This window comes from Protopterus annectens, chromosome 6.part0, assembly GCF_019279795.1.
Source record: "Protopterus annectens isolate FY-2018-M chromosome 6.part0, PAN1.0, whole genome shotgun sequence".
NCBI lineage: Eukaryota > Metazoa > Chordata > Ceratodontiformes > Protopteridae > Protopterus > Protopterus annectens.
In genome coordinates this window covers 1,036,196,256-1,036,222,778 of record NC_056737.1, presented here as the reverse complement: position 1 = coordinate 1,036,222,778, position 26,523 = coordinate 1,036,196,256, and the positions used below count along the sequence as shown (strand labels likewise).

At 39.0% G+C, this 26,523-nt stretch overlaps 1 protein-coding gene across 1 annotated transcript in view; it reads left to right on the top strand.

The window, feature by feature from the left end:
• ATG2B (autophagy related 2B) overlaps positions 1–26,523 on the top strand; it is a 1,825,281-nt gene that overhangs the window by 773,035 nt on the left and 1,025,723 nt on the right. Inside the window, exon 17 of the mRNA XM_044074646.1 lies at positions 13,616–13,758. Coding sequence (XP_043930581.1) covers positions 13,616–13,758 — 143 coding nt within the window. The remainder of the gene's footprint in view (positions 1–13,615; positions 13,759–26,523) is intronic.

Sequence of the window (26,523 nt, the reverse complement as noted above, 5' to 3'; positions counted from 1 at the left end):
TACCAACGACCACTGGGTTCTCAACATAGTGTCCCAGGGATAAAAATTTTCTTTCCACACCCTTCCTACCCCAAAAGGGTTCCCAGATCTATCTCCAAACCAGTGGGCAAAGGCACAAAAAGCAAGTCCTTCCCTTGCTCTCTATGAGGGCAGTAGAGCACGTTCCTGCAGAAGTGATAGGCTCTACTTCAGACTTTTTCTGGTGTCCAGAAAAGAGGGCACCTGGTGCCCCATCCTTGATCTATCCATTCTAAACACCTTCCTGATGATCCCAAAATTCAAAATGCTCACCCTCCAGCAGCTTGGCTAGCCACCCTAGATCTAAAAGAGGCCTACCTCCATATTCCTATCAAGGAATCATGCAGGAAATATCTCCGTTTCAGGGCAGAATCTCAGCACTTTCAGCTCTCTGCGCTTCCCTTTGGCTGATCAACTGCTCCCAGAGTTATCCAAAAATGTCTGGCTCTGTCCATTGCCTTTTGCAGACAAAGGAATATCCAGATTTACCCATACTTAGATGAGTGCCTAATTCAGGCAGATAGCCAGGAAAAGCTGCTCAAGCACCTGGCCTTTGTAAAGTCCCTACTAATCTTCCTAGGGTACACAATCAATGAAAAGAAATCCAAACAGGTGCCCACCCAAAGGATTATATTCCTGGGAGCAAGCCTGGACACAGCATCCCAGATGGCATTCCTTACACCAGAAAAGCAAAATTTCCTGACAGCCCACTTCTCTCAACTAGCCACCAGACCGCACCTATCTACAAGGAAGATCCTGCAAGCTCTGGCTGTTCATGGCATCTTGCATACTACTCATTCTATATGCCAGACTGCATATGAGGAAACTTCAATGGTACCTAAAAAGTCTTTGGTGTCAACACTCTCAAGACCTGGAGACTCTTATACCTATAATTCCTTGCCTCAGAAAAGAGTTTCTTTGGTGGGCAACAGCATGCTCCCTCACCACAGATGCATCAGACTATGCCTGGGGTGCACACCTGGATGGTAGGTGCATACAGGGCCAATGGAGCCCACAACAAATCCCTCTGCACATCAGCCAAAAAGAGATGATGGTTGTCTAGCACACCTTGGTATCTTTCAAGCCCCTTCTCTCCCCAGGGGTTCTCCTGATCAAAACAGACAACACCACTGTAATGTGGTCTATCAACAAGCAGGGAGGGACTCACTCCTACCCTCTATGCAGGTTGGCCATGACCCTTTGGCACACAGCCTCTGCCATGCAACTCCACCTGTTAGCACAATTCCTACCAGATTCTCTCAACTCTCTGGCAGACCAATTAAGCAGAAATCTTCTGGACCCACATGAGTGGCAGCTCAACAGAAGAACCTTCACTCTAATAACTCAGAAATGGCGCACCCCGAAGGTTGACCCCTCTGCCTCCCACACCATCCATCAGTTCAGCAAATTCTGCACCGGGGAGCATCACTGCATGGCTTTGAAAGTGGATGCCCTGTCCTTCCCCTGGCTCAGTCTATTGGTCTGTGCCTTTCCTCCACTCCCTCTCAACCCCAGGGTACTGCTCAAAATAAAGGAGAAAAAAACAAGGACAATTCTTATAGCTCCATACTGGCCTCGCCAGCACTGTTACCCCTTTCTCCGCAGCCTGTCCCCACTGCCACCATGGCATCTTCCTCAGATTCCAAACCTCCTGACCCAGAGGGAAGGGGAATTCATGTATCCCCAATTGCAGACACTCAGTTTGGCAGCTTGGCTTAATCCCTAACCCCGATCAATCTGCCAACCTCAGTAAACAGGTTCTAGATGTTATACATGAGGCCAGATGCCCTAGCACTAGAAAGTCTTATGCTGACAAATAGAAACGTTTCTGCACTGGATTCAGGCTAAGGGAACCAATATGGCACAGGCCCCCCTCCCTCTCATCCTGGATTACTTAGCTGACCTACTAGACGGTGGCCTCCCTTTTTCCTCTATAAAAATTCATGTCTCTGCTATCTCTCGTCATTTTCCCACTGAGCAGCCCCTTTTTCTCACACACCTTGATCAAACCATTCCTAAATATATCTTCTGAGGCCACCCAGAAGAGCACCAACCCCAGCTTGGGACCTTAACTTTGTGTTGGAAAAGCTCACACTGTCCCCCTTCGAACCAGCTTCTTCTGCAGAGCTAAAATTTATCTCCTGGAAAACAGCTTTCCTTCTGGCCATCACTTCAGGTAGAAGCGTCTCCGAGCTGCAAGCACTCATGGCTGTGGAACCCTTCATCATCTTCCATGCTGACAGGGTATCCCTCAGGACTAACCCATCCTTCATGTCTAAGGTGGTTTCCAGTGTGGCTGTCAACCAATCCATTCATTTGCCCACCTTTTTGTACACTCTAGATGTGCACAGACAGCTCAGATTCTATCTAGACAGGAATAAATCCTTCAGAAAGTCTGATCAATTGCTGGTTAGCTTTGCTACAGGGGCAGAAGTCAAAGCCATCTCCAAAGAAACCATTTTCAAATGGATAGCACACTGCATCCATTTCTGTTACAAACAACATGGAAAGCCTCCCCCAAAGAGGGTCAGGACTCATTCCACCAGAGCAGCTTTCCTCAGAGGAGTCACCACCAGGGACATCCTGGAGGCTACCACGTGGACATCTGTTCACACTTTTACCAAACATTACCACCTGCTGCTCATCTCCAAGTCCAGGGCAGGGTTTGCCCCTGCAGTCTTGTAGGGCATCCTAGCCAGCCCCTAGTTTCCTTGACCGCCTCCACCCATTTCCTCAGCTTTGGGAATCAACCCAAATGTGATGACTGCAACAGTGAAACACGAAGAACATAGTACAGTCATGTACACTTACCATAAATGTAGATATTCGAGTGTATTCACTGTTGCAGTCCTGGTTTCCCTTTCTCCATCCCCCTTTTTTCTTCTCTTTCCTTACAAGTGACATATTGTTATTTACTTTCTACTGGTGGGGTTCTTCTACCAGAACCTGGCTCCTACTCGGGGGCTCCTGACAGGTTAGGGCAAGAAAAACTGATGTAATGGCATTGGCTGCCTTACTTTATACTACTGACGACCTGACATCAGTCCTGAAGTGACAGCAACCAAAGCAGAAATACTAAGCCTCTGGTATTCGGGCCGGCCGAGGGCTACCCTGGCAGGGATAACCCAAATGTGATGACTGCAACAGAGAATACACTCGAATATCTACACTCGAATATCTACATTTATGGTAAGTGTACACAACTGTACTGTCTCACTCCTTCATATCCCATTATAAATTGGATATTTCATCTAAGAGCAGGGCTTCCTTTGGTTCTGCCGTGCTCTAGAACATTCTTCCTTAGGGCCACCCTGGGCTCAACTAGCTGGGGACTCTGTCCTACAGGTTGAAGATCAAATGAAGACAACAGTGTCAGATAAAAAAGTTATGTACTCACCATAATGTTCCACCTGCATTGTTGTTCTTCATTTGTCTTCAACCTTCCCTCCTTCCTTCCCCCTTTCCATGAGTACAAGGCCTGGCAGAGGAGACTTTTTTGCTCTCTCTATGCCTCCATTTTTACAGATGGTTGTCAGTCACTCTGTTGTTTTTAGGTCTAGGTCAGGTACCTTTTGTTGAAAAACTCAATCTGAGTGGATGGAGGAGAGAGGGGCATTATGGGTAGGGGAGGAGCACAGTTTCAGCACCATAGCTTGGATATGGGCGGCTCAGCACTGATGTTGGTGCCTATACCCGCAGGTTGAAGACAGATGAAGAATAACTATGCAGATGGAGCATTATGGTGAGTACATAACTTCTTTTTTTATTAGGTACAAATTAATATCAGCTGCAAATAAAGCCAACTTTTCTTGATTACCATACCAATTATATCCTTAAATTTATTTGCCAATAGTTCTAAATGTAACACAAATAACAAAGGTGTAAGAGGCTACACTGCCTAGTTCTTCTGTTCGAACAGAACTTGTTGAGAGGAGGCCCCACTTGAATTTTCATCTCCAATCCCTCATACATCCTCCTAATTGACCTTATTATTGTGTTAGGGAATGCAATGGATACCATTGCTTTACTCATAAAATCCCAGCTTTTTCTGTTGAATGCTTTCTCTGCATCAGACCCACCAACAACAGTGGTAATTTCTTATATTCTGCTTCCCTTTGGATCATTGTTGTACTATTAATGTTGCCAGATGTTTGCTTTCCTCCAGAAAATCGGATTGATCTATAACTATCAATATTGGCAACACCTTTGCCATTCTTTGATCCATTATAGACATAGACACTTTCTAATCATGCTTTATAATCAAAATGAGACTATATGAAGCTGGATCTTATGGGTCTTTATTATCTTTAAGCTGTCACAGCCTTCTTCCAGGATGTTGGTGCTTTTCCACCTTTTAAAATACTGTTAAACAAAACCTTCCAGATCTTTATCACTTTCTTCCTTCCTAGCTTTCAAACGTCCACATGAATACCATCTGTTACTGAAGACTTTCATATAGATTGGTTATACCTCACCATTTTTGTCTCCTCTCCTCCTATCCTGTTAGTAATTGAGTCTCACCTACCTCTAATTTTGGCATATTTAATTCTTCCACAAATATTTCTATTTGTACTTTTTCTTGATTTCCACATTTCTCTGCTTTATATAGATTTTCACAAAATGTCCAAAATATTTCTAATATCACTCCAAGATCTCTGGTTATTTTTCCTTGTTATAGGCTCCCTAAGTTTAGCAACAACCCTTTCTACTTTCTGTTGCCTGAGCAGTTGTGCTAAAAGCTTTTGTACTGTGGAGTTATAAAACAGTTACATAAAGGCAGTCTTTCTAAACTCATGCATATTATCAGTGGCTCCTCCTCTTTTTCTTCTGTGAGATTACCCTTATTCTGCATTATTTTAACCTCTGTCAGTCCCGCCAAATAATTCCTGTTACTTCTGAACTGTATCTCTTTTTCTTTTATTTCTGCCCTATATTAAACACCACTTTAATTTCACCCCACTCCCTAGCTAAAATGTATATCTTCCCTAATAACTCCAGAATAATTTCCACTACCCATTCCTTAAATTACTCTTTGCTTAACAGGTTGTAAAGCACCAGTGTCTCATTTTTATTCCATTACCCTTCATTTTTATTTTAGTTATTATTGGTTCATGATCTGAAATATTTATTGGATGCCTGTCAAAACTTTCAATTAAATGTGCATTCTCCTGTGAAATATAATTTATGTCTAGCCTAGCCTAGTTTTTGTACCTTGAGGAATAATATGCAAGTCCTCTTCAAGCTCCTACTACTGAATTCACATCATCCATATAAAATATTTCCATAATTTTCTTAAAAAACAATCTATCCTCTTGTTATGTTTTCCCTTCTACGTCCCTCAGGTATATCCTCACTGTTACAAATCAAATTCTAGTCCCCACCTGTAAGTAATATCCCCTGCTGAAAGCTGATTATTTCTCCTAGAATTTTCTAAGCTCCAGTGTAGCATTTTTAGGTGGAATATAAATACATGCTAGCATTATCCTCCTCCCTTGCCAGAGCCCCACCACCACTACAACAAATCTACTGGTGTTATCTTTTTGTTACTCCCCTTTTCACTTGCCCCATATATTCCACTGAATAACTATCCTGAAATCCTTTTGTTATCAAATTCACATGCTTGTGTCTTTCCAAATGTCTCTTGTAGCATAGATATTTGCATTATGTACTTCTTAATATAGTTCAACACTCTTTCTTTTTTTTTTGTATATACTCTTGAGACCATTTGCATTCCAAGATAATATGGAAAATGTTGCCATTATGATAAGAAGTTATTATTCCCATGTGTTATGTATAACAGCTTTTTTTAAATGTCTAGTTTCAGCTTTTGTGTTGCATGCATGCACTAATGTTTGACAGATTGATCTTTTATACAGTTGTTTCTTGTCACATACATTTGAACCTGTGCCCCATCTTTTGACTTTTTGTGTTGATGAAAACCCTCAACAAATAAGCACACCCCAAAACCTATTAACTTAATACAAACAAACAAAACTAGGTGCATCTTCAAACAATGAAGTTTAACCCTCCCGATAGGAACAGTTGTCCCAGACTGACAGTTATACTCTCTGATTTTAATTGACCTATAATTAAGGTTATCTATGATGAGACACATGTTACAGCCTGTGCTTCTACTTACACTACATGCTGTCCATTTTTTCTCTGATCTTTATTCCTCTCCCAGATGTAGAAAACAGTTTGAATGCTTTCAGAAAACATTATCTTTTAGCCATTGAAAGAAAAAGGTATTTTGCTTTTATTGCTCTCTTATCAGCTTGTTTCCATAGACATATGAGAGTCAGATACACAGTTGCCTTCAGCTACAAGCTCCTCATGTTGCACTGTGAACACTTATTTGCTAAAGGAAAACTTTTCCTTACATTCATATTCCTGCTTTTACTTAAAACTTCTTGTTAGATCAAGCCAAGAGCCTTAATCCAGTCATTCCCCTATGAAAAAATAAGAAAAAGGGTACCAGTTTTGCTTATATCATGACATGTATACTTTTACAACCTGTCCCTCACCTAAACAACCCAAGATTACAGCCTGTTATCTTAAACATGCTTTTGCCCAAACTTTCTTCTTTTTTTTCATTGCAATACCTATTTTTTACAGTTACCTATTTCCTTTCTCTTTTCCTATCCTTAATGTTCTTCCATATGTCAATTACTTGAATTGGGGCATATGATTTGGAGTCCCCTCCTAGTTTAACAAAGTCAAAAAAGTCCAATACTTCCAACTTTTCTTGTTCAGACATATTTCACAAATATCACGAAAATAAACACAATGCACGTGAACCTCAAAATGGCAATAAAACGATAAACTTCTCCACAGTCTGTAAAGCATTAATACGATGTTGTAGCTCAAAAAATATATTTATTTAACAACAGAGTGAGCGCTTTCGCCAAAAGGCTTCTTCGGACTCTTAATACATTTTAAAACTGTTTAAAACTCATTTATATACCTTACAAAGGCTTCCCATTGGGTGATTAAAAACATTTTTGTCACAAGATACAATAAAACCTATCCTGGCAATAAGGAGGTTATATTAATACATATGACATTGTGAATTTCATATAAAAAACCTGAAAAATACTTTTAAAAGATATATATATAAAAAATAGTGCAAACTGTCACTGTGTAAATATATGACCTCAATAATACTTAATTATAGTTAATGCACAGATGAAAATGGAGATAGACATTTTATTCAATAGTGGAGGTGTCCTAGCCCTTTCCAGTTGACTATACTATAAAAGTATATACACTCAAATGTAGCATCAAATATACCTTTGGATCACAAAAACTTAAGCAACCTAAGCATAAAGGCAGATTAAAACATAGCAACTGTCAAATATCGTGTATTAGACGCTGCTCTCAAGATTAATCTATGACCTAATGTCTATTTTTAAATTTGCCAAAATATTTGCATATTGCTTCAAAAAATCACAATAGAGTACAATACATAAGGAATCACCGAACCTGATCATTGGTCATCATGTTTACGAACCTCTTTTTACATGGGTAACATTTCAAATGTCGGTGCGTATCACTAGTTCTTAACAACCAGGTTACCTTGCCCTATGTAGTCTTCTACTCTTTAGGAAGGGTTTCAGTTGCACCTTATCATTGAGGCCCGGGGGTGTATCTGATCGTAACCTAATGATCCACCTAGTTTCCTGCTCCAATGTACGGTTAATCAAATCCCCTCCTCTAAAACCTTGTGAAACAGTTTGAATGACACAAAACTTGAAAGTGTGCTGTGTACCCGCCAACTTATTGTGTCTGGCTAAAGCATTAACTTCAGACCCCACTCTAATATGGTATGCGTGTTCCCTAATACGTTCCTTGAGTGAACGGTTGGTCTTCCCAATGTAGTAGGCAGTGCATGAGATACAAGTGGCAACATAAATGACATTCTTACTCTCACAGTTGGTGTTGGTTTTAAAGTGAAATATGTACCCTGTGTTAGGGTGTCTGAAAGACATCTCTTTGCTGATTAACCCACATTGATTACACTTACCACAGGGTATAGTGTTTCTGTTCACAAAATTACTACTTTGTAGGGGTCTGAAGGGATGTTTGGGTTTGCATAATATATTCTTAAGGCTAGGGAGGTTCTTATAAGTTATACGTGGTACGGAACCAACAACTTCACTAACTTCTTTATTTTATTCCAGAATATCCCAATGTCTATTTATAACATTTTTCACTTCTAGGCTAGCCCTACTAAAGGTCAAATTAGCTCTAATCCCTGGAATGGGTGGATGTTCCATGTTGGTTTGTGGCATTTGTTCACTAAAATAAGGTTTTGCACTGCTATTTCTTAGGGAATCTACTGTAGAAATAGTTTCAATAATTTCTTTATCATTGTATCCTCTCTCACTAAACCTGTCCTTCATGTCCTTTACTCCATCTTCATAAAGCCCTTGTTCAGGATTAAGTCTGGACACTCTCATGAACTGTCCCTTCAGGACATTGTCAAATACATGTCGGGGGTGCATACTTTGCCTATGTAATAAGTTATTTCTCTGACACCCTTTTCTATGTATGGATGTGTTTAACATGCCATTAGACATCCTAAATATTTCTACATCTAAAAAAGATATTCTATTGTCTGAAAAGTTCATAGTGAATTGTAAAAAATTCGTTGTTGTATTGAGATAGGATACAAATCTAGTTAGAGACGGTTCATCTCCCAACCATAAAAAGAAAAGATCGTCCACAAAACGACAGTACATGCCAACATATTGTGCATAAGCTGGATTGTTATAGAGACATTCATCTTCCCATCTAGCCATTACCAGGTTGGCGTAGCTATTGGCACAGGACGTGCCCATAGCTACGCCATCCTTCTGTACATATATACTTTCCTGAAATGTAAAAACATTGTTAGTGAGAATTGTTTCAAGAAATAATGTTATTAAATCTATCTTCTTCATAGAAAAATCCGAGTGTGTTTTTAAATATTCTGAAATATACCTGATGCCTATGTCATTCGGGATGACAGTGAAAAGACTCACTACATCTAACGTCACTAAAAAATAATGCTGTTCATCTTCCAATGACCGTGAGTGAGAATAAAGATCCAATAGGAATTGCTTACTGTCTTTTAATATTTTCATGTTCTCATTAACTAGGGGTCTTAATACATTTTCTAAATAGATGGACATTGGTTCCGTTACCCACCCTTGGCCCGCCACAATGGGTCTTAATGGTGGGTCTGAGTAGTTCTTGTGAACCTTAGGGAGTCCCTGTATAACTGGTAGGACAGGGTCTTTAACTTTGAAATAGTCATATAATTGTTGTGTGATGTCAAAAGACATGACTAAATCATCTAAAGTATTGTAAACACTGAAAATCATGTTTACCAAAATGTCATGATTTATTTTTATATAAGTTTGTGTGTTATCAAGCATCTGCGTCATCTTTTCAGCATATTTGGAGTAATCCATGACAACCACTGGACCTCCTTTGTCAGCTGGTCTAACTATGATGGAATTATCATCTCTAAGAGTTTTCAATGCATGCCTTTGTTTATAATTCAAATTTCTACCATGCCTTATGTGTTTCTTTTCCTGAAAATATTTATATATGTCATTTTCTATAACATTACCAAAAACTTCAATTGTGGGGTGTAACTGTGGAACATAAACGCTGTTTGCTCGAAACTTATTCTGTTCGCTGTGTTCTCTATTTAATCCAAAATCCAACCTTAGTTGTATATTTCGGATATATAGTTTGGTGTCTATTATAGTATCCACCAAATCACTCTCCTTAGTTGGAATAAAGCTGAGCCCCTTGTTTAAAACTTGTTCCTCATACTTATTCAATACTTTACTGGATAAGTTGATAACTATTGATTTTGTTTCCCCCACATTTTCTTTAGTGTAGGGCCTTGCTGTAGCTGCTCCTCTACTGACCCTTTCCTCTTCTGCCTCCCTCTGCTGGTCGAACGTCCTTTCTCCAAAAAATAATTTTGCGATATAGGAAGGGGTGCAGGTAATCTATTTGTATTCAGAATTACACTATTCGATTTAGGTCTCACCACTGCTGCACCTGATCGTTGTACATCAGTGATGCACCCTGTCAGGCCATCTCCTGAACTGGGAGTACTATTACTTCTAATACCTTCTGTCCGAACAGGACTATCAGTTAAAATAGTGTTGTTTGAATGTAGTTCTTCATTAGTAACAGTCCCTACATTCAGATTAACCCCTCCATCATTAGTTAAAATACTTTGTTCTTTATCATGTGTTATGGTGTTACTAGTTTTACTTGCATAGGTAACTTTCTGTTTAGCCTCATTAGGTATTTGGTAGGTCGAACTCCCCAGCCCACTGCTTCTAATCCCATTAGTAGTGGTAGGGCCTTGCGATGTAACTGGCCCACTATGAGTTTGTTGATTTGAATTCCTATCCCTGGGCCAAGTAAAGACATGATTGCTCTTAAAGTCTCGTACATCCCTAGTGATTTTACCCCTTTTCTGGTCTAATAAACGTTTCTCCATTAATAACACATCATCTAAGACCCTTTCGAGTCTCTCCATATGTACATTATCAACATAATTCTGTTTAAAGTCACTAAGCAGCTTATTTACAGAAAGTCTTAATCGATTCTCCTCAGGTAGATGGTATTCAATCAAAAGCTTCATATAGTTGAAGCTAAGCTCTAAATTGAGCTGCTGCCATCTATACAATAAATCCGGAAACAAATTGCCAGAAGTGGGCATTTTCAGAACTCTAAGCCCTCGTGGTATAATTCTTTTCGATAAACATACTTCAAAGTAATTCCGCTGTACTTGCAATCTTTTTAGTTTCATTAACATAGTTTCTAGCTCATGTAAGTCTCGGAATACATTTGAGTTACTTACATCGGCTAGGCATTCCGTGTCCCCTTCCGTTACGGGAATAAAATCCATAAGTAAGTTTATATCACCGGTCACACAAGCTTGAAATCTTTGTATCACAATGCTGTTACGTTCCAAGACAGGAGGAACGTATGGTAGCTCAATGCTAGAGCCATTCTCGTTCGCCATTCTTACCTCCGGTTGCACTGACACTAAAATGTTATAAAAATGCTTAGTCCCAACGCAGTGCAGCCCTTGGTCAAGACGAGGAATCACGTTGAAAGTAAAGACCACGAAAATAAAAACAATGCACGTGAACCTCAAAATGGCAATAAAACGATAAACTTCTCCACAGTCTGTAAAGCATTAATACGATGTTGTAGCTCAAAAAATATATTTATTTAACAACAGAGTGAGGCATATGATTTGGAGTCCCCTCCTAGTTTAACAAAGTCAAAAAAGTCCAATACTTCCAACTTTTCTTGTTCAGACATATTTCACAAATATGATTGATGTTTTGTAATCCCACATGTATCGATTAATTTCTGAGTTATTGGTTTTCTTCTTGTTGATCTCCATCTCTCAGCTCTAGTCTCTGGTTCATTTCCAAACATACTCCTGTTTTTTCTAGTCAGCTCTTGTGCTTTTCTCTGTCTCATGTATTTTCCTTTGGAGCATTGGAAAAGTTTCACTAGCCACGTTTGTTTATGAGCTGTATCATCAGAAGAATGAGAAGCAGAGTCATCTTCTGTTTGATAGCTCACTTTGTTTTGGACACATTGTTGTATTTCCTCTTTAGCAAGTTTTTCATCAAAAAATTACTTTGATCCTTCAGGAAAAAATATTCTGAAGATAGCTGGATACAGCAGCTTAAATCTCACACTTGTCTCAACATTCCCTGATTTGTGCAATACATTTGCTCCAGTTCTGCCTCGTGTATAGTGAGTAATCATTTCCTGTAGTCTACCTATTGATAATATGTGTCTTTTTCTTAAATTTATAGCTGTTAAATGAGGTGATAATTCTCTTGAATTTTGCTGGGATCCTTTCCGTTTTGGAGTCGTTATAGGTTCTGTTAAGGGACTGACTCAGAATCCGCACAGAATCACGACTGGAGGAAAGATGAATGACTTAGTTAATAGTACTGATATTTACACAACAGTGTGTCTGTCCAAGAGAAGAAGTCACTGAGCTGGTACTAGTTTGTTGAAGCAAGCCCTGTCAGAACATTTTGTGCTTCAAGAACATAGTCTAGTAGCTCCACTGCTAGTCTGTATACCTTTCATAAATGTCACTTTCAGTTACTTTGAAAAACTATGATTTTACCAAAGTGTAATGAATGTGCATTGTCTTGTTGTATTTCTCTTGCCAAGAGGCAAAACCAAGGAGGAGGTAAACATGGCAGTTAAAAGATAACTCGAGTTTAATGAAGTATGAGCGCTTTCACGTTGCTTCCACAGTGCTTCTTCAGATACATTAAAATAACATCTCAAAGTACTTGTATTTAAGTCTCCATAAACTAATAAAAATACTAAGAGTAGTCACATGACATATAAAACAATCCGCTGACTCATTTTATTTATTTATATTTGTTTTTTATGATGAATGTGCTATTTGGGATTTTGCAAGCTGGAGTTTAGGTCAGGTGATTAGTATAACTGAAGAGTCAGCTTATTGTTTTAGAGTATTAACATGGAACTATACCATAGGGCTGCTTAAGCATTCCAGTCTTCCTTTTTGCAGGGAAATTACCTTAACTTTTGCTGTTCTGTTTTTTTTTTTTTTTTTCTTATGTCAACTGAACATTTAGTATTAACATTAGACCAATCATTTAGTGTAATGCCTCCTTTGGCATGTATATGTCCAAACACATGTAACAAATGGTTTGCCCACAGCAATATTTTACTAAAAGAATACAAGGCCTAAATAATATGTTCTGTATGGATCGATTCAAAGCCTTATCATTATCCTCTGTATCCTACAGACTACTAAGAGGTGACCTGTGTCTGGCATACAAGGCATCTTCCGACTGAACACTGATGTATTTACTGCACATCAGCAAGTCAAATGGCATCAGAAATATGCTGTCTAGAGAGCTAAATCTCTTCTGGAGTATCGCCAGAGTGGTTTGGAGGGATAAGTTTATCTCGCAGTGGATACCAGTGCTCTGGGCCAGGCTCCCCATCCACGTAAAACAAAGCTTATCCCTGTCCATATTCACATGGGACTTAGATGTATGGATGGGAAACAGAAAATATATCCCAGGGCTAGCCCCTGTACTACTAATGGACAGTGGCATTCCTAAATGCTTCATGCCAAGCTTGCGGCCCTTCAAATAATCTGTGGTATGCTCTCAGTTATTCTCCCTAGAGGTAATATATAGTTATCGACCGTGGGATGGGTAAGGCCTAATCTAACACCAAATAGGATAGGTTAATTCAGGCACCAGAAGGGAAACTGGCTAGGTCTGAAATTGCCCACAAGGGCAGCTAAGCTAGTACTCACTTATGGATTTGCAGTAATGTATTTGCACTGACCTATCTTCCATTGTCGATCTTCTGTGTTCCTTTTGGCTGATATCAGGTTGTATGTACAAAGTGTGCAGTTGAATACCTCAGCAGTTGTGCAGTGCCTCTGGATTGATTAAGTGGAAAATCTCGGTCTGAAATTAAATGTGGAAGCATAATGAGCAGAGATCATAGTAAGACCATCCTAGTGTGTTAACTGCTGCCCTTTTTTTGCTTTTAGATGGTGATGCCAGGAGATGCAACTGAAATGTCAGATTTCCAAGATAAAGCAATGGTTAATTCTCGTTATGTGCTAGAACTTTCATTTCCATATATTGACTTAACATTGCCAAACAAAGAATTTTATGAAAAAATATATAACCGGTGAGTATCGTTATGTTTAATTCTATACATATTCCTGTCATGAGACCAACTATGTGCCCACTCTCAGTTCAACAACTGACTTAAAGTATTGGGGAACATTTTATTATTAAGACGTGGTGAGAATAAGACATTGGTTGAAACAGAAAAGAAAATAATGTTGAGTTAATAAGCAAGGCAAGAAATCTGAATGCTAGGTTGAGGTATTTGTTGCAAGTAGAAGCTTAAAGAAATCACTGTCAACACTTGTTGAAAACCAGTAATTTCTTTAAATGAGTATTGAAGTAGCTAAATAAGCTTACAGATCATATTTACAAACTTAGTTTTTTTTTATTTTTGTCATTGTCTTTCATATTTAGTACTGGACTTAATGATTGTTCTAACAAGCTATCTAACTGAAATGTGAAAAAATGTACTTTAGTGGTAAACTTTGCTTTATGGATATGCTTTAAAGAGTGTGAAATGTGTGCTGACCTCTCACTATAAGGCAGAGTGTTTGGCCAGCCCATTACCAACCTTGCAAGAGAAGGAGGTATTTATGGCTGATGTAGCAACAACTGTGGAAATGGTAACCATTTTCAATCTATGTGGAATTGATCTGATTTTTTTTTTTATCACCACTGTAGCACTGAGAATTTACATGTTGATCTTATCTAGTAGAATTTGTTAAAAAATATATACTCGCTGGTAAAGCCCTGACTGTGGCCCAGATGATTCAGCCTTGATTACTGGTGTGGCTGCTTGATGGCACAGGCTGGGGAGGATGGACTGGCTCCTGATCAATCCAGGCAGCTAGCTTCTTGACATGGTCTCTGCAGAAGAGCAGGAGCAAAGTTGGAAGGGCATGGAGCAGTGCAGGGACAACATTGACACCCAAGCTCTTAACAGTATCTATTTTCAGGTGTGCATCAGTGAGCATGACATAAACTGATAGTGGGGCATAGGCTGCCCCTGTAGTGATGTCGGTATTTTTGTCTGTACCCAAGAGAGAGGACAGGCCAGTCATACAAAATGATCTAATTGTGGAGACAAACTACCCCCAGTCTTTGCCTGGATGATGAATCCTCAAGATGTCTCTCACACTGTAGGATCTGAGGGACTATTCCTACCCCCTAGGGAACAAAGGAGTTTGAGTCTGATAGGATGTTTCAAGGTTGGCACAGTGGAGGCGGGAAGGTCCTAGAAAGCATTCATTAAAAAGTCTAACAAATAAGGACCTAGAAAAAAAAATCATTACAAAATATACCACATATGGCATTTACTTCACAGCATTTTTGCATACATTTTGAGGTCATTAGGGGTATTTTACTGATTTTTGTATTTTTTTTCTGTATAGCTCTTATTATTCACCCAGAAGCTACATTTTTTCAGCTTTATTTCTAACCCTACTATGTCTTCCTGGGAACACTAACAACCCCATTCATTCTTTAACACCAGTTCTGGGAAATGCTGCAGGCAGAAACAGAAAGTATGTGGATGGATTTAACTATGCCTGTCCATGTTTGTGGAAATGCTGAAGCATAAGTATTCTGTCCCAGGGTGGCCACACCTGAGGAGGAAGAATTAAAGGTTGGCTGGCCTCGAGGAAATAAAAAGCATAGCAAATTTCCTTGTTAGCAGCTAGTTTTTATCACCTATGATGCTTCTCCTAAAATGTAATGATTATTTTGGGAGAGGACAATATAGGAGGATGACAGTTGTGTGTTTAGCTAGCTGATATAGTAAATGAAGATACCGAAAAGGGCTGTTCTGTGGTTTCTTAATCAGGAAACTACTTACTTGCATGTTAGAGTGAAAACCATGATTACTGAAGACTGCTTCACTGGGGACTTCCATGGTAGCTGCACGACAAAACAGGAAAAGTTCAATGAGTGGCTAGTGCCTGGATGTCAACAAAAAAGACATTTGAACGACAATGAAAATCAGTCCGTGTCTGGAAAGAACCCTGCAGCTGTTATGTACAAAGCATTTCAAGTTTCAGCTTTAGTACAGGAGATGGCATCTAGTAATTTAGAGGAAAAATAAATCAAAGGTACTCAGAGGTGTTTAAACTAACTGAAACAGTAAAGGAATATATAAAGTGAAACAACAAAAGGCTGGAAAAAATAGAAGAAGCTTTGCAGCTACTCAGATGAGCTAACAAAATGCAGAATCTGAGGTTGAAATGAAGGGAAGACTGGCTGAGCATGATGCTTTTCAAGAACAGTTTTTAAAAAAGTGGCGGAGTTCGAATATAGGACATTCAGAGAAAACCTGAGATGTTTCCAGTACCAGAGAAACTGGAAGGAGAAGGCTGCATGAATTTTACAGAAGTACTGATAAGCAACTGGACTGGTGTTTCACAGTAGGATTTGTTCACTGAGAGGAGTGCTTTAAATCTGCCCATGAGAAATCAGCCAAGACCTGTATAAGTAAAGATGCAGTTATACCAACAGAAAGAGCTGCTCCTGACAAACTGTGGCAGAAGGAAAACATAACATGAATTGCAAACAGCAGAGTGTTTGTAGAAAATGATTATTCACTGCACACCAGGCAGAAGAAAGCAAGTTTATCCTGGTAATTAGGGGATGCTGAAAGGTACTGTATGCATCTGTCTTCAAAATGTTTTTTTTTTTTTCCTGGAGGATCAAAGACATTTTTTATGTAGAACAGACTAAGGTGGAATAAAAAGGTTTAGCCAACAATGTGTGAGCCAGCAAGTTGAAGGTAAGCTTCCTTTTTTGAAAGCATATACAGTTTTGCATATTTGTTCCAAGTTAAAAGGGGTTGGGGTTTGAAAATGTTTGTAATGTTTTGTTTTTTTTCAGTGTTTTCTTGAAGCAAAAAATGTGGGAAAATATGACATGGGTTCAGTTGGAGATAAGAAGAGGTAACTTCATAACAGATCATCCTGCCAAACATTGGTGTATACATGCAAGCCACAATCTGGAAAAGTATTCAAAAGAACTGCCATGTATAATATGTGGAAGTAATAGCTTTTATCAGAATGACTACCATGTCAGTATTAACACATAATTTAAATGGCCTTACGGGTATATACAAAAGCAGGGAGTCCTGAATTATATTAAGAAGTGTAGGTTGCAAATCACAATGTTAGGGGAGACGCATTTGAATGGAAATGAGCATGCAAATTTGGTAAAGAAAGAAAATATTCAGCAGAGTATCAGGGGCAAAGGAAAAGCGGGAGTGTAGTACTGATTGTGAGAAGGGCTGTCATAGTAATAAGAGAAAAGAAGTAATGGAACATTTATGGTAATAAAGGGTTATTGCCCTGTATTTGTATTCCAATTAAAACTACTGTTATGGAAGAGAATTTTGAGAGAAATAGTTATCTTTCAGCAGACCATATTATATATGCTGAGAACTGGAACCTAATTTGCAGTAGAGAGAATGTATCAAGGGGACCTAGAAGAGAAGCTATAACAAAAAGGGTAGATATGTGAAAAGATAGATGAGAATATTTGGAATGGAAGTTGTGAAGTTGCTATCAGGAACTCTTACAGAATCTACATATTATCCCCAATGTATAACCACTGGGATTGACCGATGGAAATTACATTTCACAGGAGCTAGGGTATTTTATCAAAAGCTTTGAAACACATCCAGTAACTATTTCAGACCATGCGGCAGTAGAGACTAAGATGAAGATACAGAGCAGTGAAGTAAAAATGAGACAGTGGTGTTTTCCTGATTATTTGTTAAAAATAGAGGAATTTGGGGAATGGGTAGTGGAATTGATTTAAGGGTTTAGGGAATATACACATTCCCTGAGAAGGAACAGCTAGGGACTGGGATAAATTGAAAATATAGTTTAAAAATACGTTAGAAATAAGATAGAAGAATGTGGAAAAAAGTAGTAGGAATTATTTAAAGGGGTTGTGAAAGGTTAAAGTATTTCAGAGAAGGGGGAATTGTTAGAAATAAGAGAAAAATGTGTGAAATCAGTAGTAGGAATTATTTAGAGGGGTTGTGAAAGAAACTATTTCAGAGAAGGGGGAATTGTTAGAAATAAGAGAAAAATGTGGGAAAGAAGTAGTAGGAATTATTTAGAGGGGTTGTGAAAGGTTAAAGTTTTTCAGAAAAGGGGGAATCTCATAAAACAAGAAGAGGAACAAATGCAGAGTGCTAAAGGGAAAATAAAGGAGTATTTGGATAATATGCATGAGTTTAGAAAGGTTGACATTAAACAAGTATTTCTGATAACTCAAGAGCAAAAAAACTCTAGCATAATAACTTAGGCAACAGAAAATAGAAGTGGTTGTTGACAGACTTAGGGAGTCTATGAAAGGAAGACTAACTAGAGACACATTTTATAGAGTCTGTTAACATTTGTATAAAACAGAGGAATGGGGAAATCAAGAAAAACCACAGATGGAAATACTTATGGAAGATTTAACTATTCCAAGGTCAGAGGGTGACAAGAGTCAAGAATTAATAACTAGGATAGGAAGGGATGAGATAAAATGATGATGTACAGTCAATCAACAGGGAAGTTTACATGAGCAAATGATATTCCTGTGGAAGCTTGGAAGCTACGATGGAAGAAATTCATAAATATCTAGCAAGTTTTATTTAACAATAACTTAAAAGGAGTGGCAGTACCAACATCTTGGAAGAAAGCTGCTATGGCTGTATTACCTATAAAAGGTAAAGACCCCTCAGAACCAGCTTTGAATAGAGCAGTTTAAATTTCAAGCCATGTTAATGTTCAGAGCTAATATTTTCACCTTTACAAAACAGTTATTAAAATAATTTTCTTATTCCTTACCTTTCTTATTCTCTTTAACCATTATGTTTTTTAAATTTTTTTCTTTCCCCAACTCGCTTTCCTATTGAAATTTTCTTGCCTTTATTATATGCTACTCTGACTCTATTCCACTTGATTCATCTTTTTCGCTTTCTTTCCTTTTTCCTTCTTTTTGTCTTTCCCCTTAAATTTAAATACAATCTCTATGATTTTTCTTGTTGTGTGTTCTTGTACATTTTCTAACTCTTTTTTTCTGTATACTTTCATCTTTATTTTCATCTTCTTTTATTTCTACCTCACATTCTAACCATAAATGTCCTGTAGTGCCACATTTCCTGCATTTCATTTCACATTTCTTTGCATTATGGCCCTTCTGACCACATGAATAACATCTTTTTTTATCATATTCATTAATTAAATGATCACTTTTTCCACAAAAAATAACAAGTCTTTGGTTTCCTCTGTACCTTAAAAAACCTCTTCTGCCATGTACATTATTGTCTCTTTTTCTTTCTCTTTTAATTTTTCCATAATGTCACTCCAGGATACAGCAGCTCCACTTTCTGGCTCACTCTGGTTAACTAGCTCTTCCAGATACCCATCCCACAAACCCAACTGGAGGTTTGAAATAACACATTTTTCTGCCGTTTTTGCCACTTCAAACAAGTTTTTTTGAAAGTTTTCTTCTGAATCCATCTCCACCACTGTGTTTAGTTACATCTTCTTCCCACTCTCCTCACTATCAGCAAACAACATTTTCTCTGCTACCACATTGCCTGAAAACAATTCTGGTAGTGATTCTACCATTTTTTCTTAATTTCCAACTCATCTAATTTCCAAATTGCTTTGGCTCTGAGCAGCCATGTTTCATTCCTGTTCCTCTGGGCCGCCTCTGTGCCTGGAACAGGAAGTCAGGATGTGTAACACCCAGCCTCTTCCCTCGACTACCAAGAGTAGGTTATGTTCCTCTATGTCCTGGCCAAATTTCATGTAGTAGTAGAAATACCACCTCATGTTTCTTGGCCAACAAAGGATAAAATAAGTAACATTAATGAAGAACTATAGTGGTAAACTGTATGCTCACACATTAATTTGTACTGCAGTACCCATTTCTATAAGGACATGATAAGATGAAGTATAGGTGTGTATATTAAAAAAGGTTCTGTTATGACAGCTAAGGATATGTAGGAAGAGACTAAAAATATTGTATAAAAATTTGAGAAGTTGGAAGCTGTTGATTATGGATATGGGTAGTATGGTACAAGCAGTGAAAATTGTTTTTGTCTCAGTTTTATATACAGTTCAGACATATTTTTATTAACCAAAGGATACATTATTGACCATCATTAATAAAGATGTGAAGGAATTTATTTGGTAAGGCAGTAGGATAAGAGTTAAGTGGCTAAGTTGTTTCTCTCCGCAGAATTAGGTGGTTCAGGACTACCTGATTTGAAAGGATACTGTACAGTGGTGCAGTTAAGGCTCATATACATAACACAAGCAGGTGGTTACCAATCAAAGTAGAAAGGTATGATGATGAAAATGAGGGGAGGAGATTCAAGAAATAAGAAGAGAGTGGAATTTGGATGCAAGCCCTTAAGCAGAGGAGAGTACTAGTATTTGTAAAGTAGCAGAAGTCTTTTAGTAACTAAATGTATACTAATGGAGAAAGAACATTTTACCAATAGGGCTAACTGCTACTAGGGACATAACAATAAGCAAGAGAGGTCTGGAATATATTGGAGAAAACTAGCAAATGAACCAAAGTATTTGGGCACAAATAACTAGGAGGGAAAAGTAATAAAGAGGGTAGATAGTCTTTCATCCCAGTCAGGGACTGGAAGTAGAGTAAAAATATTACCTGCTTGAGGGCCAAACAGGAAGTTATTGTCTGAAGGGGAATCTATAATATTTGCTTTAAGCTCTTCGGGTATGAGTTGATTGTGCAACCATGCATACCTGGAGATGAGACAGCCAGTATTTATTTATTTTTTCTTTGTGCCCATGTCGTGGATTTATAAGGAACGGATTCTAAACAGCAAATGTTGTTCTTATTTAACCAGGCTACACAAGTAGCCAGACCCGGCATTAACTGTAGTTATGATATAGGGGCTTTGTCCAGAGCAGCTGATACTGGCTCTCCCTTCTGCAGGTATGCATGGTTGCACAATCATCCCATACCCAAAGAGTTTAAAGCAAATATTACAGATTCCCCTTTAGACAATAACTTTCTGTTTGGCCCTCAAGCAGGCAATCTTTTTAAAATCCTCCAAAAACAGAGAAAATCTATGAAGGACTGCAGACAGCTTCTGCTAACATCTGTACCTAAGTACCAGAGGAATTATCCAACCAAACACACTTCTTTTCTCAGAAGAGATCCTGAACCCAGCCAGAAACACAGGAAGGCCCCCAGAAAGAAATTCTGAATCGGCCATTCGCAGAACTGGCGGTTCGTTCTTTACTGGTCGATGAAGAGGCATTCACTGTAATGCCTCTTTGATAAGATAATATAAACTCCCCTCCTATCCCCCATGTTGGCTATGCCCCTTTTTTAAAAGGCTGACCCAACCTGTCTCCACCTGGGAAAAGATTACAACAGACCAAAGAGTGCTTTCTGTTATAAAAAAAGGGCTACTGCATGTCTTTGATGGAATCCCTCCTCTAAACAGCATGCTTCACCAAAAACAAATTCATCTGCTTCCACTTACCCTGCAGGAATTACAGGCACAAGGCACAGTAGGACCAGTGCCCCAATAATTTGTGGGAAAAGACTTTTACTTTAGAATTTTCTTAGTTCCAAGGAAAGAAAGGCAATGGAGATCCATAATCTCTTTACTAACACTTTTGTAAAATTGCCAACCCTCAGAATGCTGTCCCTGCACACTCTTCTGCCAGTCATTCTGCTTCAGGTCTTTTTAGTTTCTGTTAATCTAAAAGATTCCTATCTCCATATTCCAATTTGCCCCCCCCCACACACACACACACGCACGCATGAGATTCCTTAGGTTTTATGCTGGGTTATCTCACTTTCAGTTTGCACCAGTGATGGTCTTCTGTTGAACCCGGGGAATCCAGATTCTTCCTTACTTAGAAGACCTGTTAATCTGGTCTTCCTTGCCAGAGATAGTTTAGCAGTGCCTTCAGTTTATCCTCAACCTCCTGTCAGAGTTGGGGTTCACGATAAACTACAAGAAGTCCTCCCTGCAGCTAAGTCAGGACCTATTTTTTCTGGGCTGCAGATTGGATACCAAAAATGCAGGCCTATTTGCCAAAGGAAAAAGTGCAGAGCCTTACAGATTACTTTTACAACCTTGCCTTCCTCAGCCAGTCCTCAGCCAGGGAGATACTAAGGGCACTGGGATTTATGGCAGCAACTGTCTCAGTGCTCCCTCTAGCCAGACTGCATATGAGGAAAATCCAGTGGTATCTGTTTGATCCCAGCACTCGCGCCCTCTAGACATAGTACCTTCTCTATTACCTTGTCTCGAGAGAATTTACGGTAGAAGGACCATATGAAACATCAGGATTTCCATTCACACCCCCAGTCCCAGTTCAGCAAATGTACACTGATTCCTTAGATGAGGCATGGTGGGCCTGGACAGGAACGGACAGGGACACACAGAGTCATACTTCTCAACTATACAGATTTTTGCCCCGTATTTTTGATCCATTTCTCATAAAATGTTGGTCTTCTGGCAAACCATTAGCAAATAATTGAGGGTTAAAGTCAGAAAATAATGACAGACATTTGAGTTTCAGACTTCATACACATCAGAAAATTCGTGCTAATGCAAAACCTGTTATTCTATCAATTTTCTAAGTTTGTAAGAACAATATTTAAAAACTATCCCTATTTTTGGACCTTCCCGCCTATTATTGATTGCATTTATCCAGATTTCTTGCTCCAAGAGTTTGAGAGGTATGCACCAAGTACAGAGCTGATGGCAGGCAAATCTACTAAAGGAACACATTAGTATGATGGAGATGAGAGCCCTCATCCAAACTCTTCCAAGCCTTTTCCCAAATCTGGGGACCAGGTCCACTACTAGTGTTCACAGACAACACCACAGTCGTGATACCTAAACAAGCAAGGAGGAACTTGGTCTTGCCAGTCGTATAGATTGGCACAGCCTGCCTGGGACTTTGCCACCCAGAAAAGCGTGTTGCTTGTAGCCATATACATTACATCAAATGACAATGCGCTGGCAAATGCATTAAGTAGGACCTTGGAGGATCCTCATGAATGGACCCTCAACAGATAGGTTATCCGAGACATTTTTCTACATTGGGGGACACTTCGGATAGACCTGTCTGTATCAAGGACCAGCAAACAGTCCCTCATCTTTTATACCAGGGGCCCTTGCCCCTCAGCCTGGAGAACAGATGCTTTCACCTTTCAGTGGACAGGGAGATTCCTCTATGTCATCCCTTCACTACCCCTTATCCCAAAGGTCCTTCTAAAGGCCCAAAAGAAAAGCCAAAACTCTTGATAGTGATGTCGTTTTGGCCAATACATCATTGGTTCCCTTCTTCTTTTTCATCTAACCTGGAGCATCTGCTAAAAACTGCCACTACAAGTGGATCTCATCACACTGCAGAAAGGATCACTACTACACCCCAACCTGTCATTCCTAAACCTAACTCTGTGGATGATAGGGTTCTAATTTTATACAGGCACCACTTCTCTGAGGATGTAATTAAGGTTCTCCAATAAGATCAGATGCACACTACTCAAAAATCCTACATAGCCAAATGGAAGAGATTTTCCTTTTGCTGCTATAAGAATGGACAAGACCCCAACAAATCACAGGTACCTTCTGTACTAAAATATCTGTGTGAGCTCATGCATACAAGTCTGACCTACTCTTCCACTGAAGCCCACCTATCGGCCATCTCTGCTTGTTTAATCTTCAGTTCTCCACTTATGTCCAGACCTAAGGTCAAGGTATCCCTTAAAGTGAATCTTAAACCTCCAAGGAAGCCCATAATCCCCCTCTTTGGATCTCAGTTTTAGACTGGAAAAGCTTACTTTACCTCCTTTTGAAGTAGCAGCCTCAACAAATCTCAAATTCTGCACCTGGAAAACTATTCTGGTTCTGGCTCTCACTTCAGCTAGGAGAGCTTCATATTCTCATGACATTTTCTCCCTTTCTTATTTTTTCACAAGGACAGGGTGACACTGAGAGCTATTTTTTCACTCATGCCTAAAGTAGTGAATGAGTTGTCACTCAACCAGGCCATACATCTGTCTATGTTTTTTTCCCTACTCACAAAACCTGGACGAAAAGCTGCTACACCATAGATGTTCACAGACAGTTAAGATTTTATTCTGACAAAACCAAATCCATTAGAAAATCTCTGTAAAAGCTGTTTTAAGCCGAGGCGCTAAGAGAGATTTAATTCTTGTGCTTTCAAAGTTTTATATGCTGTTTTTACATTTGCTGGAGAGAAAATAAATTCTTCTGGAGGTATAATTCTTTGTCGTCTGTGGTAAAATACAAGTTTTTTGTTCTAGTGGAGTTCATCCATTAGAAAATCTGTTTGCCTCTTTCATGGACTCAGAGCTGTATCTAAACAAACAATTGCAAACTGGATCTGTAAGGGCACAGATTTATGTTATTTCCTACATGGCAATTCTACCCTCATACCTTTATCATTCTCCCAGGTCAGTAGCATCATCTGGGCGTAATATAAGGGGCTGGATGCCAAGGCTGTATTTAAAGCTTCCACCTTGTCTTCTGTACACACCTTCACTAAACACTACAGGATTGATGCTTTTTCAAAGATTCAGAGCTGCCTTCACTAAGTCAGTCCTTTCAGGCCTTTTGGACAGTTCTGAAGATTACTAACCAACCACCCTTATTGTCCCCTTCAGCTGTGGGAATCACCCATTGACTAGAATACTGCAACAGTGATTTCAGTCAGGACTTAGTACAATTGTGTAAGAACGTACCACAACAGTAGATGTCTTATTGATCACTGTTGCAGTATTCCTTCCCACCCTACTTCTCCTCTACATTCATTTTCTACTGCCTCTCTCTGTCCCATGTCTTTATGTCCCCATCCTGTGGACAGCATCGTAGAACTGAAGGGGGCTTCTTTGCCACTTTATGCTTTGCCGCCCTTCCTGACTAGTCTCTCTCTCTCTCTCTCTCTCTCTCTCTCTCTCTCTCTTTCTTTCTCAGGGGTCTTCAGGCTACTGGCTTAAAAATAGTCTGCGGAATTACTCTCGTACAGCCACCTGTATATCCCTATGCTTATTAGTTGAGGTCACAGGTTGGATGCTCAGTCCTGGGAAGGTAAAGCTTTGGTACCCCATCTGGACATCAGCTGTGATAACCCATTGATGGTAGTAGTGGTACTGGAACTACTGCACAAGATAATGTGGGGAGGATAGGAACAGAACATTCTGGACAGGAAAGATAGAAGTGGAAGAAAAGCATATGCAGCAAGTTTTAGAGACATACTACACCCTGGATCCCTGAAAGCACTTTTTCACAGAAAGGGTAGTGGACAGATGGAATGGACTGTTGCGATAAGTGGTTGAGACAGACTGCATTGAGGTAGTCAAGAAGGCATGGAAAAAACGAGTAAGGGGTGAAGATAAGGTGCAATATTAAGGCACTTGAAGCTCAGACTGGATGGGCCTGTTGTCTTTCTGAAATTGAACAAATGTAATGTAATTAGTCGTTTTTCTTCTCTGGGGTACCCCACAGCCTAATCTCTGTATCAACAGACGATAGGTTATACATGATTCTAATTATATACCTTGTCCATATCAGTAAGGAGTTTCTTTCTGTTTACTGTTTTTCCAGTAAAACAAAAAGTTCTGATCAGTTTACAAAGAAAGCACGTCTAGATTATCTTTGCATCAAATTTATTTTCCCTTGTTTCAGGAGCTGGCCAGCCTCCACTTAACAGTTTCCTTAGATGTCTTGACAAATGTTTGCCCCAATGTATCAAAAATGTTAGATTATTAAATTGCAAGCTGTACCTTAAAGATATTGCTTTCATCAGGTTTGGAGCCTCAAAAGTATTTTGCATTTTCTTCTGACATCAAGAAAATGACCACTTGGTCATTTACTATTCCAAATGCAGAAAATTGCGAAGTTAAACAGGCTCAAAAGGGCTAGACCCATCTTCATGCAAACCTAATGTGATTTTGTATTATTAATAGTCCTCTTTAAACAGGTTTAAACTAATCTTTCAGAATATTTTTTTATCTATTTCTGCATTTCATTCACTTGTCAAAAGGCAAGATGTTAGCACATATGCATGCTTCCAAAACATTTCTTAGAGAGTTTAATCATTAGAGACTTTATTCACCTTGAATTCCACTCAAGAGTGCTTGCCCCTCTGTGAAATCCAAATATTATTTTGGAAAGATTGGTTTTGCCGCCTTTTGAACCTGTGGCTGTTTAAGATGCAGGTTTATTTACTTGGAAATCATTATTTTATTAACACATCTGTAGAAGGATTTCAGCTCTTCTGTATTTGTGGTTTGAGGAACTTTTTTCTCGTCATTCCCAGAATTGCTTGGTGGACTAATCCAACGTTCCTTTCAAAGATAGTTTTCAAATTCACCATATGAGCAACCTGTTCTTCCCATATTTTCTAGCCATGCACAATTTTGAAGTAAAACCATACAAGTACAGTGCTGGGTAAAGGTCATAGAACACCACAAACAACACTACTAAAAAAGAAAAAAGTGAGCAACCAACAAGGCTGGAGTTAAAATCACATAAAACTTTAATATCCACAGATAAAGTAAGCACTTTCACGATACACTGATCGGTTCTTCAGACAAACTAAAAAAAAAACATACACAACATTTAAACCTACAGCAGCCAATCAGATGCCTGCATAGTTGAGGTACAGTCGGAGAGAAATGGTAGGGGCAGACCTTTCTTCTCGACTCAGGTGACAAGATATGTTAATCGACAGACTGGACCACCTAATATGCAGATGAGAGTTTCACTCGCTTATTCCGGGAATACTAATGTTTGTGAAATTAAGAAAAA